The 16,037-nt window shown below is 37.8% G+C and overlaps 1 protein-coding gene across 1 annotated transcript; it reads left to right on the top strand.

Moving 5' to 3' along the window:
* Window positions 1-393: 393 nt before the first annotated feature.
* LOC146761834 (uncharacterized) lies at window positions 394-5,587 on the top strand. The gene has a single exon (XM_085537610.1). The coding sequence runs from the start codon at window positions 1,861-1,863 to the stop codon at window positions 3,331-3,333; it is 1,473 nt and encodes a 490-aa protein (XP_085393736.1). The 5' UTR covers window positions 394-1,860; the 3' UTR covers window positions 3,334-5,587.
* The last annotated feature ends 10,450 nt before the right edge of the window (window positions 5,588-16,037 follow it).

Raw genomic sequence — 16,037 nt, 5'->3', positions numbered from 1 at the left:
CTTTTTATTTCTGGGATAGGTACAGATATTTGTGTGACATTCTTCTAAAATTTGTCAGAAATCGATATTTCTGTTGGAAATGTCCTTATTTTGAAGAGGGAAAGAGGTATTCCAATAAGAGTGTTTCATATGTTGCTACTGGGGACCATTTGTAGAGAAAACGATTTCTATTGGGGATGAAAACCACTTTTTTGGGTAGAAAATGCTACTTGTAATGATGACAAGCTTTGTATTGGTAAGAAAATGAATTTTTTGCAAGATTCAAGAGTGATACCTAAGAGAGAACACATTTTTTTCTGGTGTAAGTCTTGATATTAGTGTGAAATACATCGGAAATTTGTCTGAAATGGATAATTCTTATGCTAATGTCATTATTTTGTAGGGGAATGTGAAAGACAGAACTGGTTTTCTTTTGTTGTCTCAAAGCTTGCTTCATGAGGCCTTTCTGATGATAAGACTGGCGACTGCTAACTATCTAGGAGGGTGAATGGTGGGTGTTGTTGTGTCACAGTACCTCTGCTTATGATTGCAAAGATAAGCAGAAGCCGGATGAGCACTCTTTCTCAGGGGTGCTGCTCGAAGGAGTGGACCACTGCAGAAGGCGATAACGCTTGTGTCCGGCAACGGAGACCCCCCTCTTCCTTCCTTGCTGGCCCATCTGTGGCCAGGAATGTCACAAAAGCTGGTTGTAAATCATCTTTCGAGAAGTGTTTTGCCTGTTTGTTTGGAAGTTTGGTATTTCCCCCAAAAATGCTGAGCTGCAATTCTCAGACTTCGAAGAGGAAAAATTCCCACCGAAATGGGGGATAAAAGGCTCTCGCTAAACTGGGGACTTTGGAGACAAACTCCCAAAGACACCTTTGACGGAGAATTCCCTGAGGGGAAAACCTCGTCGGAAGAACCCCCGGGACCGGCTTGCTGCGGAGCTCCCTGGCTGTCTCCCATTTCCCGCGGTGATCAGACGAGTTCCTGAGATCAACGGACCTATTGTGTACCTCGCTGGACCCACGGTGGTGACTATATCTCTTTTGCTATCTGCAAAGACTCCTTGCTTATATTTCCTACTTTCCCTATCGCCTACCTTCCCTTCCCCATCTCCCTAAAAACGGCTAGGACTTTAATAAACTGGTTGGACCAACATTTGAACCGTTGCTTCTTAATCTCACGCCGGGTATATACACAAAAGAACCTTGCCTCCCTCCTGTAAATTGGAGCGAGACATTTTTTATTGGCGTAGTCGGCAGGATGCCCGCCGTGAGAGTGTTGTCCTTCCAAAAACTCCAAAATTTTTCTGTATGTACCTCCTGGAGTTGCAAGGACCGATAATTTTGGTAACTTAGATGTGAGCACCTCTCCAGGAAGACCGCTCCATATTCTGAAACTTTACTGCTTATGTGTTTACCTCTCGGGGACGTATGAATTAATTTTGACTATTTGCTCTTGTTTTATACGTGTGTGCCTCCTCGGGAAGACTATTTCTCATTTTGTGGTTTAAGTAACTTGTAACGTATTTTGGAATTTGAAAGTTTTGTGTGTGCTCCTCTTGGGGAAGTGAGGAGGTAATTTTTTGACGTTTTGCCTCTCCAAGAATTTTATTCCTTTCTGAGAAACCTAGAAGTGTTTTGTAACTTGTGTGGCTTTAAGCTTGAAGTTTTCCTGGCCTGACAGGGTAGCCAGGAGCGATTTAGGTGTTTACACTTTCTTTGTAAGTGTTGATTGGGCTTCTTGGTCTGTTGTGAAAAGGAGGAATGATTGTAGCATTTGCATTTGTTTGATAGGTGCGTGTCTCCCTTGGGAGGGGTAAGGAGTTAAGCGTACCTTCTCTTCCCTTAGTGTGTGTTTCTTTTAGGGTATTGAGAAATGAGTGAAATTGTTGCCACTATGAAAAGTGAAAATGTGCTATTTGACCTTTTAGAAAAGCATGGTGCTCGGCCCTCTTTATCAGGGGTGGATTGGGCACGACAAAACTGGTATAACTTGCAGAGTGTTTCCGACCGCATTCGTGTTTTACAATATGAGGCTCATACTCGAGCCGGGAAAGGAAAATCGTTTATTTGTGCGGTACTCGGTGCTGCTTTAAAAGCTGCCGTGGAGTTCCGAGATGAAAAGCATTCGGCAGAAACCCAAACCATACAAGCATTACAGGAATCAGTTAAAGTAATGCAAGAATTGGTAAAAACTCTGCAGAATCAAATAGTGAACCTTGAGGAACAATTACAAAGAGAGCAACATAATACAGTCTTGTTGCAAATGGCTTTTAAGGAACTATTAACATATAAGAATACTAGCAATACTGCTGTCCATAATTTGCCTCAAGAAAAAACTTTTCCTCAGAAGGAGCTACAAGGAATAAAGGAAGGGCTTGGCAAATTAGAGGACTCACCAGCCCAATTGCGTCCTTTGATAAAAACTGAATATACGTTTGATAACAGTGAGGATCTGGACCCTCAAATGAATGTTAAAGAAATTCCCTTTTCTACCACTGAATTAGCAAAACTGAAAAAAGATTTTAGCCGCTCTCCAAAGGAATCGGAAACAGAATATGTATGGAGAGTCAGCTTAACTGGTGGAGACCAAATTATGTTAACCGAAAAGGAGGCTGAGGGTTATTGGGGGCCAGGTGTATTTTTGACTACTGGTAATAACCGTGCTCCCTGGTCCCTAACACAAAGGGCTGCCTATTGGGCAGGTGGTCTTAACCCTTTAGAAAGGGGAGACCCTCTTGCTATTAATGGGACAGCTGATCAATTGGTTGAAAGTGTTCAAAAAGCTGCTTGTCTCCAAATGATGTATGATAGAAAGCTGCAGCCACATCATGAATCACCTATGATGATGCCTGTGGATCCTGAAAGGATGACTCCTTTAATCAGGGGGCTTCCAGAATCACTGAAACCTATAGGCATACAACTACAAGACAAAATACAAGCTATGCCTCAGGGACAAAGAACCCTTGCAGCATTAGAAGGAACTGGCACCTCAGGTCATTTGCAGTCAGGATATAAAGTATGGACATGGGGGGAGGTTGCCCAAGAGTTGATTAATTATGAAAGGAAATATGGGCCTGTGGCTTCTTCCAGTATATCTGAACCAGAGGAAGTAAGGCTCGCTGCAACCACCCTTGCTCCTAGGTCACCTAGTCCAAAGCTCAGTGGAACTGGAAGGGTCTCATTGCCAGTAAGAACAGGTAGGCGAAATATTGATCATAAACGGAATTGTCTCTGGACACTGGGCTGGCAAAAGGGTGTTCCACGAGACTTGATGAATGGATTACCCACAGTCAGGTTAGAGAAATTAGTTAACTTGTGGCCAGAACAAAAGCTCAAGGAAAGCTGATGCTTTCGCCCCCTCCCCCAGATGAGTGGGAGGTGGGGGGGGGGAAGGCAGTGAAGGGTGGATGTTTATTAGAAAGCTCACAACAAAAGGAGATCCTCGATTTAACACCTTCTGTCCCAAGGCCTCCCCACTCCTGCCAATTGCCCCTGTGAGTCACGATCCAGTTGCTGATAAGCTAGGGAAACACTTATCTCTCTGGCCAGCTTGTGTGGACTGACTCAGCTAACATGAGGCGTTTCCCTTACCTTAATGAAATCCCTTAAAAAATATCCTTAGAAGGCTAAGGACACCCCGAAAAAGGAATGTAAAATATACTCCTCGATGGATTGTTCTCTCATTTTTTTTTTAATTGTATTAACAAAGCCCCAAAAGGGCAAGTTGTTGTTTTGTTTTATTTTACAGAAGATCCCCGTGGGACCTTCACTGAACAGAACGACTGATAGCTGACTTTAACCATTTGTGTTTTGTGACAGAAAAGTTGAAGATGTGATTGTGCTAGAATTCTGAATTTACCTCTCTTATTACATATTTTGGTTGCAATAGTATTATGCTTTTGTTTGTTGTTGTGGGTTGTGATTGATATCAGTCCTTGGATCTCTTAAAACTTCACAGTTTGGTTCAGAGTTTTTCCAGGTCATTCTGGATTTCTGGTACTTTCTGCACAGTGATAACCATTCCTTCTGATCCCTTCTTTTACCCCTTTTTTGTCAAACTGATTATGGTTTGCATGTAACTCCTCCATAGTGTTTCCAAATTCCTGACAAATTGGGAAATGAGCCAAGGAACCCATCTAATATCTGTTAGATGTGGTCACAAAAAACAAATCTACTATAAAGCACTTTGCACTGATGTTTTTCAGTGTCACATCAGTCCAGGAGTTCCATACAAAACATGGTTGTTGAAGAGATGTGTATGTTTCTGGAATTATCCCTCTTATGGTTTATACTATGGGGTATCCTACACACACACTGTCCTGTGAAAAGTTCAATAGTCTATAACAGTATTTTAACTTCCCAAACTAGCATTTATATCTCTCAGCAATTGAACTGCTTTGGAAATGCTCAAGTGGAAAGCAGCTGACACAAATACCCCTATTTATTTGTTTTACTTGTTTATTTGATACTATTAGTTATTGTAACTGTCTTTGTGATTGTTAAATGTTTATGGTATATATAAGCATGGATTGCTAAAGGAAAGTTATATGGTATTAAGGGTGTTAATTTCTATTTTAAAGAGATCTGATATAGTGGTTTCTTTGGTGGTTTGCTAAAATACATGCCTGTATACTGAATGTAATTATGACCTTACGAGTAACCTTATGTTTAATGTGTTATCAATCAAGGTTTTGATTGAATGATGATTATGTTAACATTTAATTCCCCCATATCACCCATCCCTCTTTTTCCTTATGCTTACTTTTTTTTTTTTTCTTTCCTCACCACCGTGAATGGTCATTTGCGCATCAGTTTCAAGCAACCTTTGAGCCACGGGGTGGTGTGAAAGACAGAACTGGTTTTCTTTTGTTGTCTCAAAGCTTGCTTCATGAGGCCTTTCTGATGATAAGACTGGCGACTGCTAACTATCTAGGAGGGTGAATGGTGGGTGTTGTTGTGTCACAGTACCTCTGCTTATGATTGCAAAGATAAGCAGAAGCCGGATGAGCACTCTTTCTCAGGGGTGCTGCTCGAAGGAGTGGACCACTGCAGAAGGCGATAACGCTTGTGTCCGGCAACGGAGACCCCCCTCTTCCTTCCTTGCTGGCCCATCTGTGGCCAGGAATGTCACAAAAGCTGGTTGTAAATCATCTTTCGAGAAGTGTTTTGCCTGTTTGTTTGGAAGTTTGGTATTTCCCCCAAAAATGCTGAGCTGCAATTCTCAGACTTCGAAGAGGAAAAATTCCCACCGAAATGGGGGATAAAAGGCTCTCGCTAAACTGGGGACTTTGGAGACAAACTCCCAAAGACACCTTTGACGGAGAATTCCCTGAGGGGAAAACCTCGTCGGAAGAACCCCCGGGACCGGCTTGCTGCGGAGCTCCCTGGCTGTCTCCCATTTCCCGCGGTGATCAGACGAGTTCCTGAGATCAACGGACCTATTGTGTACCTCGCTGGACCCACGGTGGTGACTATATCTCTTTTGCTATCTGCAAAGACTCCTTGCTTATATTTCCTACTTTCCCTATCGCCTACCTTCCCTTCCCCATCTCCCTAAAAACGGCTAGGACTTTAATAAACTGGTTGGACCAACATTTGAACCGTTGCTTCTTAATCTCACGCCGGGTATATACACAAAAGAACCTTGCCTCCCTCCTGTAAATTGGAGCGAGACAGGGAAGAGAGATATTCTGGAATCAGTGAGTCATCATTTGTTACAAAGCATCATTTTAAAGAGAATGTGTCTTCTTTTGGGGATGAAAACCAGTAATTTAGGGAGAAATTGCTATTTGTAGGGATGAAAAGCATTAGTTTGGGAAGAAAACCATAGTTTTGCAAGGATGAAGAGTGATACCTAAGAGTGTACTTTTCATTTCTGGGATAAGTATTGATATTCATTTGACCTACTTCTAAAATCTGTCAGAAATGGATATTTCTGTTGGAAATGTCATTCTTTTTTAGATGAAAAGAGTTATTCTGGAAACAGTGTGTCATATTTGGCTACAAACGCTGATTTTGAAGAGAAATCGATTTCTTTTGGTGATGAAAACCACCTTTATGTCTAGAAAATGCTGTTTGTAGAGATGAAAAACATTATTTAGTAAGAAAAGCATATTTTTGCAAGGGTTAAGAGTGATACCTAAGAGAGACCTTTTTATTTCTGGTATAAGTATTGATATTCCTGTGAAATTTTTCTAAAATCTGTCAGAAAAGGATATATCTGTTGGAAATGTCCTTATTTTGTAGAGGAGAAAAGGTGTTTCTGTTAGTAATGTCCTCAATTGGTAGAAGAGAAAAGGTATTCTGGAAGCAATGTGTCCTATTTTGCTACAAAGCTTCATTTTGTAGAGAAAATGTCTTCTTCTGGGAATGAAAACCAGTATTTCTGGGAGACAACGCTATTTTAAAAGGATAAAAAGCATAATTTTGGTGAGAAAACCATGTTTTTGCAAGGATAAAGAATAATTCTTAGGAGAGAACTTTTTATTTCTGGGATAGGTACTTATATCTGTGTGCCATTCTTCTAAAATTTGTCAGAAATCGATATTTCTGTTGGAAATGTCCTTATTTTGAAGAGGAAAAGAGGTATTCCAATAAGAGTGTTTCATATGTTGCTGCAGGGGACCATTTGTAGAGAAAACGATTTCTATTGGGGATGAAAACCACTTTTTTGGGTAGAAAATGCTACTTGTAATGATGACAAGCTTTGTATTGGTAAGAAAATGAATTTTTTGCAAGATTCAAGAGTGATACCTAAGAGAGAACACATTTTTTTCTGGTGTAAGTCTTGATATTAGTGTGAAATACATGGGAAATTTGTCTGAAATGGATAATTCTTATGTTAATGTCATTATTTTGTAGGGGAAGACAGATATTCTGGAATCAGTGAGTCATAATTTGCTACAAAGCATCATTTTAAAGAGAATGTGTCTTCTTTTGGGGATGAAAACCAGTAATTTAGGGAGAAATTGCTATTTGTAGGGATGAAAAGCATTAGTTTGGGAAGAAAACCATAGTTTTGCAAGGATGAAGAGTGATACCTAAGAGTGTACTTTTCATTTCTGGGATAAGTATTGATATTCATGTGACCTACTTCTAAAATCTGTCAGAAATGGATATTTCTGTTGGAAATGTCATTCTTTTTTAGATGAAAAGAGTTATTCTGGAAACAGTGTGTCATATTTGGCTACAAACGCTGATTTTGAAGAGAAAACGATTTCTTTTGGTGATGAAAACCACCTTTATGTCTAGAAAATGCCGTTTGTAGAGATGAAAAACATTATTTGGGTAAGAAAATCATATTTTTGCAAGGGTAAAGTGTGATACCTAAGAGAGACCTTTTTATTTCTGGTATAAGTATTGATATTCCTGTGAAATTTTTCTAAAATCTGTCAGAAAAGGATATATCTGTTGGAAATGTCCTTATTTTGTAGAGGAGAAAAGGTGTTTCTGTTAGTAATGTCCTCAATTGGTAGAAGAGAAAAGGTATTCTGGAAGCAATGTGTCCTATTTTGCTACAAAGCTTCATTTTGTAGAGAAAATGTCTTCTTCTGGGGATGAAAACCAGTATTTCTGGGAAACAGCGCTATTTTAAAGGGATAAAAAGCATAATTTTGGTGAGAAAACCATGTTTTTGCAAGGATAAAGAATGATTCTTAGGAGAGAACTTTTTATTTCTGGGATAGGTACAGATATTTGTGTGACATTCTTCTAAAATTTGTCAGAAATCGATATTTCTGTCGGAAATGGCCTTATTTTGAAGAGGGAAAGAGGTATTCCAATAAGAGTGTTTCATATGTTGCTACTGGGGACCATTTGTAGAGAAAACGATTTCTATTGGGGATGAAAACCACTTTTTTGGGTAGAAAATGCTACTTGTAATGATGACAAGCTTTGTATTGGTAAGAAAATGAATTTTTTGCAAGATTCAAGAGTGATACCTAAGAGAGAACACATTTTTTTCTGGTGTAAGTCTTGATATTAGTGTGAAATACATCGGAAATTTGTCTGAAATGGATAATTCTTATGCTAATGTCATTATTTTGTAGGGGAAGAGAGATATTCTGGAATCAGTGAGTCATCATTTGTTACAAAGCATCATTTTAAAGAGAATGTGTCTTCTTTTGGGGATGAAAACCAGTAATTTAGGGAGAAATTGCTATTTGTAGGGATGAAAAGCATTAGTTTGGGAAGAAAACCATAGTTTTGCAAGGATGAAGAGTGATACCTAAGAGTGTACTTTTCATTTCTGGGATAAGTATTGATATTCATGTGACCTACTTCTAAAATCTGTCAGAAATGGATATTTCTGTTGGAAATGTCATTCTTTTTTAGATGAAAAGAGTTATTCTGGAAACAGTGTGTCATATTTGGCTACAAACGCTGATTTTGAAGAGAAATCGATTTCTTTTGGTGATGAAAACCACCTTTATGTCTAGAAAATGCTGTTTGTAGAGATGAAAAACATTATTTAGTAAGAAAAGCATATTTTTGCAAGGGTTAAGAGTGATACCTAAGAGAGACCTTTTTATTTCTGGTATAAGTATTGATATTCCTGTGAAATTTTTCTAAAATCTGTCAGAAAAGGATATATCTGTTGGAAATGTCCTTATTTTGTAGAGGAGAAAAGGTGTTTCTGTTAGTAATGTCCTCAATTGGTAGAAGAGAAAAGGTATTCTGGAAGCAATGTGTCCTATTTTGCTACAAAGCTTCATTTTGTAGAGAAAATGTCTTCTTCTGGGAATGAAAACCAGTATTTCTGGGAGACAACGCTATTTTAAAAGGATAAAAAGCATAATTTTGGTGAGAAAACCATGTTTTTGCAAGGATAAAGAATAATTCTTAGGAGAGAACTTTTTATTTCTGGGATAGGTACTTATATCTGTGTGCCATTCTTCTAAAATTTGTCAGAAATCGATATTTCTGTTGGAAATGTCCTTATTTTGAAGAGGGAAAGAGGTATTCCAATAACAGTGTTTCATATGTTGCTATGCTTTTCATCTCTACAAACAGCATGTTCTAAACATAAATGTGGTTTTCATCACCAAAAGAAATCGATTTCTCTTCAAAATTAGCGTTTGTAGCCAAATATGACACATTGTTTCCAGAATAACTCTTTTCATCTAAAAAAGAATTGCATTTCCAACAGAAATATTCATTTCTGACAGATTTTAGAAGTAGGTCACATGAATATCAATACTTATCCCAGAAATGAAAAGTACACTCTTACGTATCACTCTTCATCCTTGCAGAACTATGGTTTTCTTCCCAAAATAATGCTTTTCATCCCTACAAATAGCAATTTCTCCCTAAATTACTGGTTTTCATCCCCAAAAGAAGACACATTCTCTTTAAAGTGAAGCTTTGTAACAAATTATGACTCACTGATTCCAGAATATCTGTCTTCCCCTACAAAATAATGACATTAACATAAGAATTATCCATTTCAGACAAATTTCCCATGTATTTCACACTAATATCAAGACTTACACCAGAAAAAAATGTGTTCTCTCTTAGGTATCACTCTTGAATCTTGCAAAAAATTCATTTTCTTACCAAGACAAAGCTTGTCATCATTACAAGTAGCATTTTCTACCCAAAAAAGTGGTTTTCATCACCAATAGAAATCGTTTTCTCTACAAATGGTCCCCTGTAGCAACATATGAAACACTGTTATTGGAATACCTCTTTCCCTCTTCAAAATAAGGACATTTCCAACAGAAAGATCGATTTCTGGCAAATTTTAGAAGAATGTCACACAAATATCAGTACCTATTCCAGAAATAAAAAGTTCTCTCCTAAGAATCATTCTTTATCCTTGCAAAAACATGGTTTTCTCACCAAAATTATGCTTTTTATCCCTTTAAAATAGCGCTGTTTCCCAGAAATACTGGTTTTCATCCCCAGAAGAAGACATTTTCTCTACAAAATGAAGCTTTGTAGCAAAATAGGACACATTGCTTCCAGAATACCTTTTCTCTTCTACCAATTGAGGACATTACTAACAGAAACACCTTTTCTCCTCTACAAAATAAGGACATTTCCAACCGATATATCCTTTTCTGACAGATTTTAGAAAAATTTCACAGGAATATCAATACTTATACCAGAAATAAAAAGGTCTCTTTTAGGTATCACTCTTTACCCTTGCAAAAATATGGTTTTCTTACCAAAATAATGTTTTTCATCTCTACAAACAGCATGTTCTAAACATAAAGGTGGTTTTCATCACCAAAAGAAATCGATTTCTCTTCAAAATTAGCGTTTGTAGCCAAATATGACACATTGTTTCCAGAATAACTCTTTTCATCTAAAAAAGAATGACATTTCCAACAGAAATATCCATTTCTGACAGATTTTAGAAGTAGGTCACATGAATATCAATACTTATCCCAGAAATGAAAAGTACACTCTTACGTATCACTCTTCATCCTTGCAGAACTATGGTTTTCTTCCCAAACTAATGCTTTTCATCCCTACAAATAGCAATTTCTCCCTAAATTACTGGTTTTCATCCCCAAAAGAAGACACATTCTCTTTAAAGTGAAGCTTTGTAACAAATTATGACTCACTGATTCCAGAATATCTGTCTTCCCCTACAAAATAATGACATTAACATAAGAATTATCCATTTCAGACAAATTTCCCATGTATTTCACACTAATATCAAGACTTACACCAGAAAAAAATGTGTTCTCTCTTAGGTATCACTCTTGAATCTTGCAAAAAATTCATTTTCTTACCAAGACAAAGCTTGTCATCATTACAAGTAGCATTTTCTACCCAAAAAAGTGGTTTTCATCACCAATAGAAATCGTTTTCTCTACAAATGGTCCCCTGTAGCAACATATGAAACACTGTTATTGGAATACCTCTTTCCCTCTTCAAAATAAGGACATTTCCAACAGAAAGATCGATTTCTGGCAAATTTTAGAAGAATGTCACACAAATATCAGTACCTATCCCAGAAATAAAAAGTTCTCTCCTAAGAATCATTCTTTATCCTTGCAAAAACATGGATTTCTCACCAAAATTATGCTTTTTATCCCTTTAAAATAGCGTTGTTTCCCAGAAATACTGGTTTTCATCCCCAGAAGAAGACATTTTCTCTACAAAATGAAGCTTTGTAGCAAAATATGACACATTGCTTCCAGAATACCTTTTCTCTTCTACAAATTGAGGACATTACTAACAGAAACACCTTTTCTCCTCTACAAAATAAGGACATTTCCAACAGATATATCCTTTTCTGAGAGATTTTAGAAAAATTTCACAGGAATATCAATACTTATACCAGAAATAAAAAGGTCTCTCTTAGCTATCACTCTTTACCCTTGCAAAAATATGCTTTTCTTACCAAAATAATGTTTTTCATCTCTACAAACAGCATGTTCTAAACATAAAGGTGGTTTTCATTACCAAAGGAAATCGATTTCTCTTCAAAATTAGCGTTTGTAGCCAAATATGACACATTGTTTCCAGAATAACTCTTTTCATCTAAAAAAGAATGACATTTCCAACAGAAATATCCATTTCTGACAGATTTTAGAAGTAGGTCACATGAATATCAATACTTATCCCAGAAATGAAAAGTACACTCTTACGTATCACTCTTCATCCGTGCAGAACTATGGTTTTCTTCCCAAACTAATGCTTTTCATCCCTACAAATAGCAATTTCTCCCTAAATTACTGGTTTTCATCCCCAAAAGAAGACACATTCTCTTTAAAGTGAAGCTTTGTAACAAATTATGACTCACTGATTCCAGAATATCTGTCTTCCCCTACAAAATAATGACATTAACATAAGAATTATCCATTTCAGACAAATTTCCCATGTATTTCACACTAATATCAAGACTTACACCAGAAAAAAATGTGTTCTCTCTTAGGTATCACTCTTGAATCTTGCAAAAAATTCATTTTCTTACCAAGACAAAGCTTGTCATCATTACAAGTAGCATTTTCTACCCAAAAAAGTGGTTTTCATCACCAATAGAAATCGTTTTCTCTACAAATGGTCCCCTGTAGCAACATATGAAACACTGTTATTGGAATACCTCTTTCCCTCTTCAAAATAAGGACATTTCCAACAGAAAGATCGATTTCTGGCAAATTTTAGAAGAATGTCACACAAATATCAGTACCTATCCCAGAAATAAAAAGTTCTCTCCTAAGAATCATTCTTTATCCTTGCAAAAACATGGTTTTCTCACCAAAATTATGCTTTTTTCCCTTTAAAATAGCGTTGTTTCCCAGAAATACTGGTTTTCATCCTTAGAAGAAGACACTTTCTCTATAAAATGAAGCTTTGTAGCAAAATATGACACATTGCTTCCAGAATACCTTTTCTCTTCTACAAATTGAGGACATTACTAACAGAAACACCTTTTCTCCTCTACAGAATAAGGACATTTCCAACAGATATATCCTTTTCTGACAGATTTTACAAAAATTGCACAGGAATATCAATACTTATACCAGAAATAAAAAGGTCTCTCTTAGCTATCACTCTTTACCCTTGCAAAAATATGGTTTTCTTACCAAAATAATGTTTTTCATCTCTACAAACAGCATGTTCTAAACATAAAGGTGGTTTTCATCACCAAAAGAAATCGATTTCTCTTCAAAATTAGCGTTTGTAGCCAAATATGACACATTGTTTCCAGAATAACTCTTTTCATCTAAAAAAGAATGACATTTCCAACAGAAATATCCATTTCTGACAGATTTTAGAAGTAGGTCACATGAATATCAATACTTATCCCAGAAATGAAAAGTACACTCTTAGGTATCACTCTTCATCCTTGCAGAACTATGGTTTTCTTCCCAAAATAATGCTTTTCATCCCTACAAATAGCAATTTCTCCCTAAATTACTGGTTTTCATCCCCAAAAGAAGACACATTCTCTTTAAAGTGAAGCTTTGTAACAAATTATGACTCACTGATTCCAGAATATCTGTCTTCCCCTACAAAATAATGACATTAACATAAGAATTATCCATTTCAGACAAATTTCCCATGTATTTCACACTAATATCAAGACTTACACCAGAAAAAAATGTGTTCTCTCTTAGGTATCACTCTTGAATCTTGCAAAAAATTCATTTTCTTACCAAGACAAAGCTTGTCATCATTACAAGTAGCATTTTCTACCCAAAAAAGTGGTTTTCATCCCCAATAGAAATCGTTTTCTCTACAAATGGTCCCCTGTAGCAACATATGAAACACTGTTATTGGAATACCTCTTTCCCTCTTCAAAATAAGGACATTTCCAACAGAAAGATCGATTTCTGGCAAATTTTAGAAGAATGTCACACAAATATCAGTACCTATCCCAGAAATAAAAAGTTCTCTCCTAAGAATCATTCTTTATCCTTGCAAAAACATGGTTTTCTCACCAAAATTATGCTTTTTTCCCTTTAAAATAGCGTTGTTTCCCAGAAATACTGGTTTTCATCCCCAGAAGAAGACATTTTCTCTACAAAATGAAGCTTTGTAGCAAAATATGACACATTGCTTCCAGAATACCTTTTCTCTTCTACAAATTGAGGACATTACTAACAGAAACACCTTTTCTCCTCTACAGAATAAGGACATTTCCAACAGATATATCCTTTTCTGACAGATTTTAGAAAAATTGCACAGGAATATCAATACTTATACCAGAAATAAAAAGATCTCTCTTAGGTATCACTCTTTACCCTTGCAAAAATATGGTTTTCTTACAAAATAATGTTTTTCATCTCTACAAACAGCATGTTCTAAACATAAATGTGGTTTTCATCACCAAAAGAAATCGATTTCTCTTCAAAATTAGCGTTTGTAGCCAAATATGACACATTGTTTCCAGAATAACTCTTTTCATCTACAAAAGAATGACATTTCCAACAGAAATATCCATTTCTGACACATTTTAGAAGTAGGTCACTTGAATATCAGTTGGTTGGAGTGTTAAAGCAGGTGCTGTGGTTGGTATAGTTGGTTGGTGTCCTTAAAATGGGGGGACTTAAATGGTGTTCATTGGCCATAAATGACCTGGATGTTCATCAGCGTCAGGAGCTGCAGGAGGCAGGTCCTTAAAAGGGGGGGGTAGTTAAATGCAGGGGGTGCTTTAAATGGTTCGGGGGTCCTTTAAATCTGATTGCATGGCCGTAAAGTACTTGGAGAGGGACATAATTGTGGTGGGTTGGAGGGGGTTCGTAAAATGGGGGTGTGTCATAAAAGGGGGAGGTCCTTAAATGGGATGGCGGTCCATAATATGGGGGGTAGTCCTGAAATTGAGGGAGAACCAATAATGGGTTGGGGGGGGTTAAAAATAAAAGTACACTCTTAGGTATCACTCTTGATCCTAGCAAAACTATGTTTTTCTTCCCAAACTAATGCTTTTCATTCCTACAAATAGCAATTTCTCCCTAAATTACTGGTTTTCATCCCCAAAAGAAGAAATTTTCTCTACAAAATGATGCTTTGTAGCAAAATATGACACACTGATTCCAGAATACCTATCTTACGCTACAATTTAGGGACATTTCCAAAGATACATCATTTTCTGACAAATTCTTTTAAGAATTTTACAGGAATATCAGGACCTCCTGATATTAGCCTCCTGCATCTCCTGATGCTAATGCACCTCCAGGTCATTTATGGCCAAAGAACCACATTTAAGTCCCCCCATTATAAGGAACCCCCTCTTTTAAAGACACTCCCCCAATTTAATACCACCACCCATTATTGGTTCCAGCTCAATTTAAGGACTCGCCACCATTTTTTGGACCGCCCCCTATTTAAGGACCCCCCTATTTAAGGACCCCCCACAAATTTATGATCTTCCCGCTATTTAAAGGACCATCACATTTTAACCCCCCCACACATTATAGGGTCCCCCCATTTAAGGACAACCTCCCTGTAAAGGACTCCTTTAATTTTCAACCTCCCCCCCCCTTCTAAAATCCTCCCATTCTATGGTCCCCCCCACATTAATCGACCCCGACACATTTATATGGGTCCCCCCCCAATTTAAAGGACTCCTCCCATTTAAATACCCCCCCATTTTAATGTCCCCCTCCAGTTAAGAACACCCCAATTAAATGCCCCTCCCTTTTAAATGACCCCTCCATTTTAACCCCCCACACCCATTATTGGTTCCCCCTCAATTTAAGGACTACCACCCATTTTATGGTTCCCCCACAGTAATCGACCCCTACCCATTTACATGGATCCCCGCCAATTTAAAGGACTCCTCTCATTTTAAAGCCCCCCCCGCCCATTTAAAGACCCCTCCATTTTAATGTCCTCCTCCATTTAAGAACACCCACTTTTAAATGCACCCTTCTTTTAAAGGACCTTTCCATTTTAACCACCTCCACGCATTATTGGTTCCCCCACAACTTAAGAACTACATGCCATTTTATGGACCGCCCCACATTTAAGGACCCCCCCCTTATTTAAGGACAACCCTCCCCAACCTGCCTCTTCCAGGTCCTTTTTGGCCATTGACTCCCCATTTAAAGCACCCCCCAAATTTTATGTACCCCCCCCCATTTTAACAATCCCCACCGTTATAGGTTCCCACATTTTAACCCCCCCCTCCTTATTTAAGGACCCTCACCCCCATTTAAGACCGCTTCCCATTTTAAAGACGTTCACCCCCCCTTTTATGAACTACCCCCCATTTTAGGACCCCTCCCATTTTAGGCATCAACCCCATTTTATGAATTCCCCCCCACCCCCATTATGACCCTCTCCAAGTCCTTTATGGCCATGGAACACCCATTTAATGTACCTCGCACTTTTAAAGCCTCCCACAAATTAATAACCCCCTTCCATTTAAAGGACCATCACAATTTAACCCCTTCACACACATTATAGGGTCCCCCCCATTTAAGGACACCCCCCCCCATTTAAAGAAATTCTCCCATTTTAAACCCCCCCCTTTTAAGTCCCCCCAATTTTATGGTCTCCCACACATTAATGAACCTTTACCCATTTATATGGATCACTCCCCCAATTTAAAGGACTCCCCCCCATTTTAAAGACACCCCCATTTCA

Source organism: Coturnix japonica, chromosome 2 (assembly GCF_054131305.1).
Source record: "Coturnix japonica strain WE chromosome 2, WE-NBRP24, whole genome shotgun sequence".
NCBI lineage: Eukaryota > Metazoa > Chordata > Aves > Galliformes > Phasianidae > Coturnix > Coturnix japonica.
Note: the sequence above shows the minus strand (reverse complement) of the source record. Positions and strands in the feature narration are given on the sequence as shown.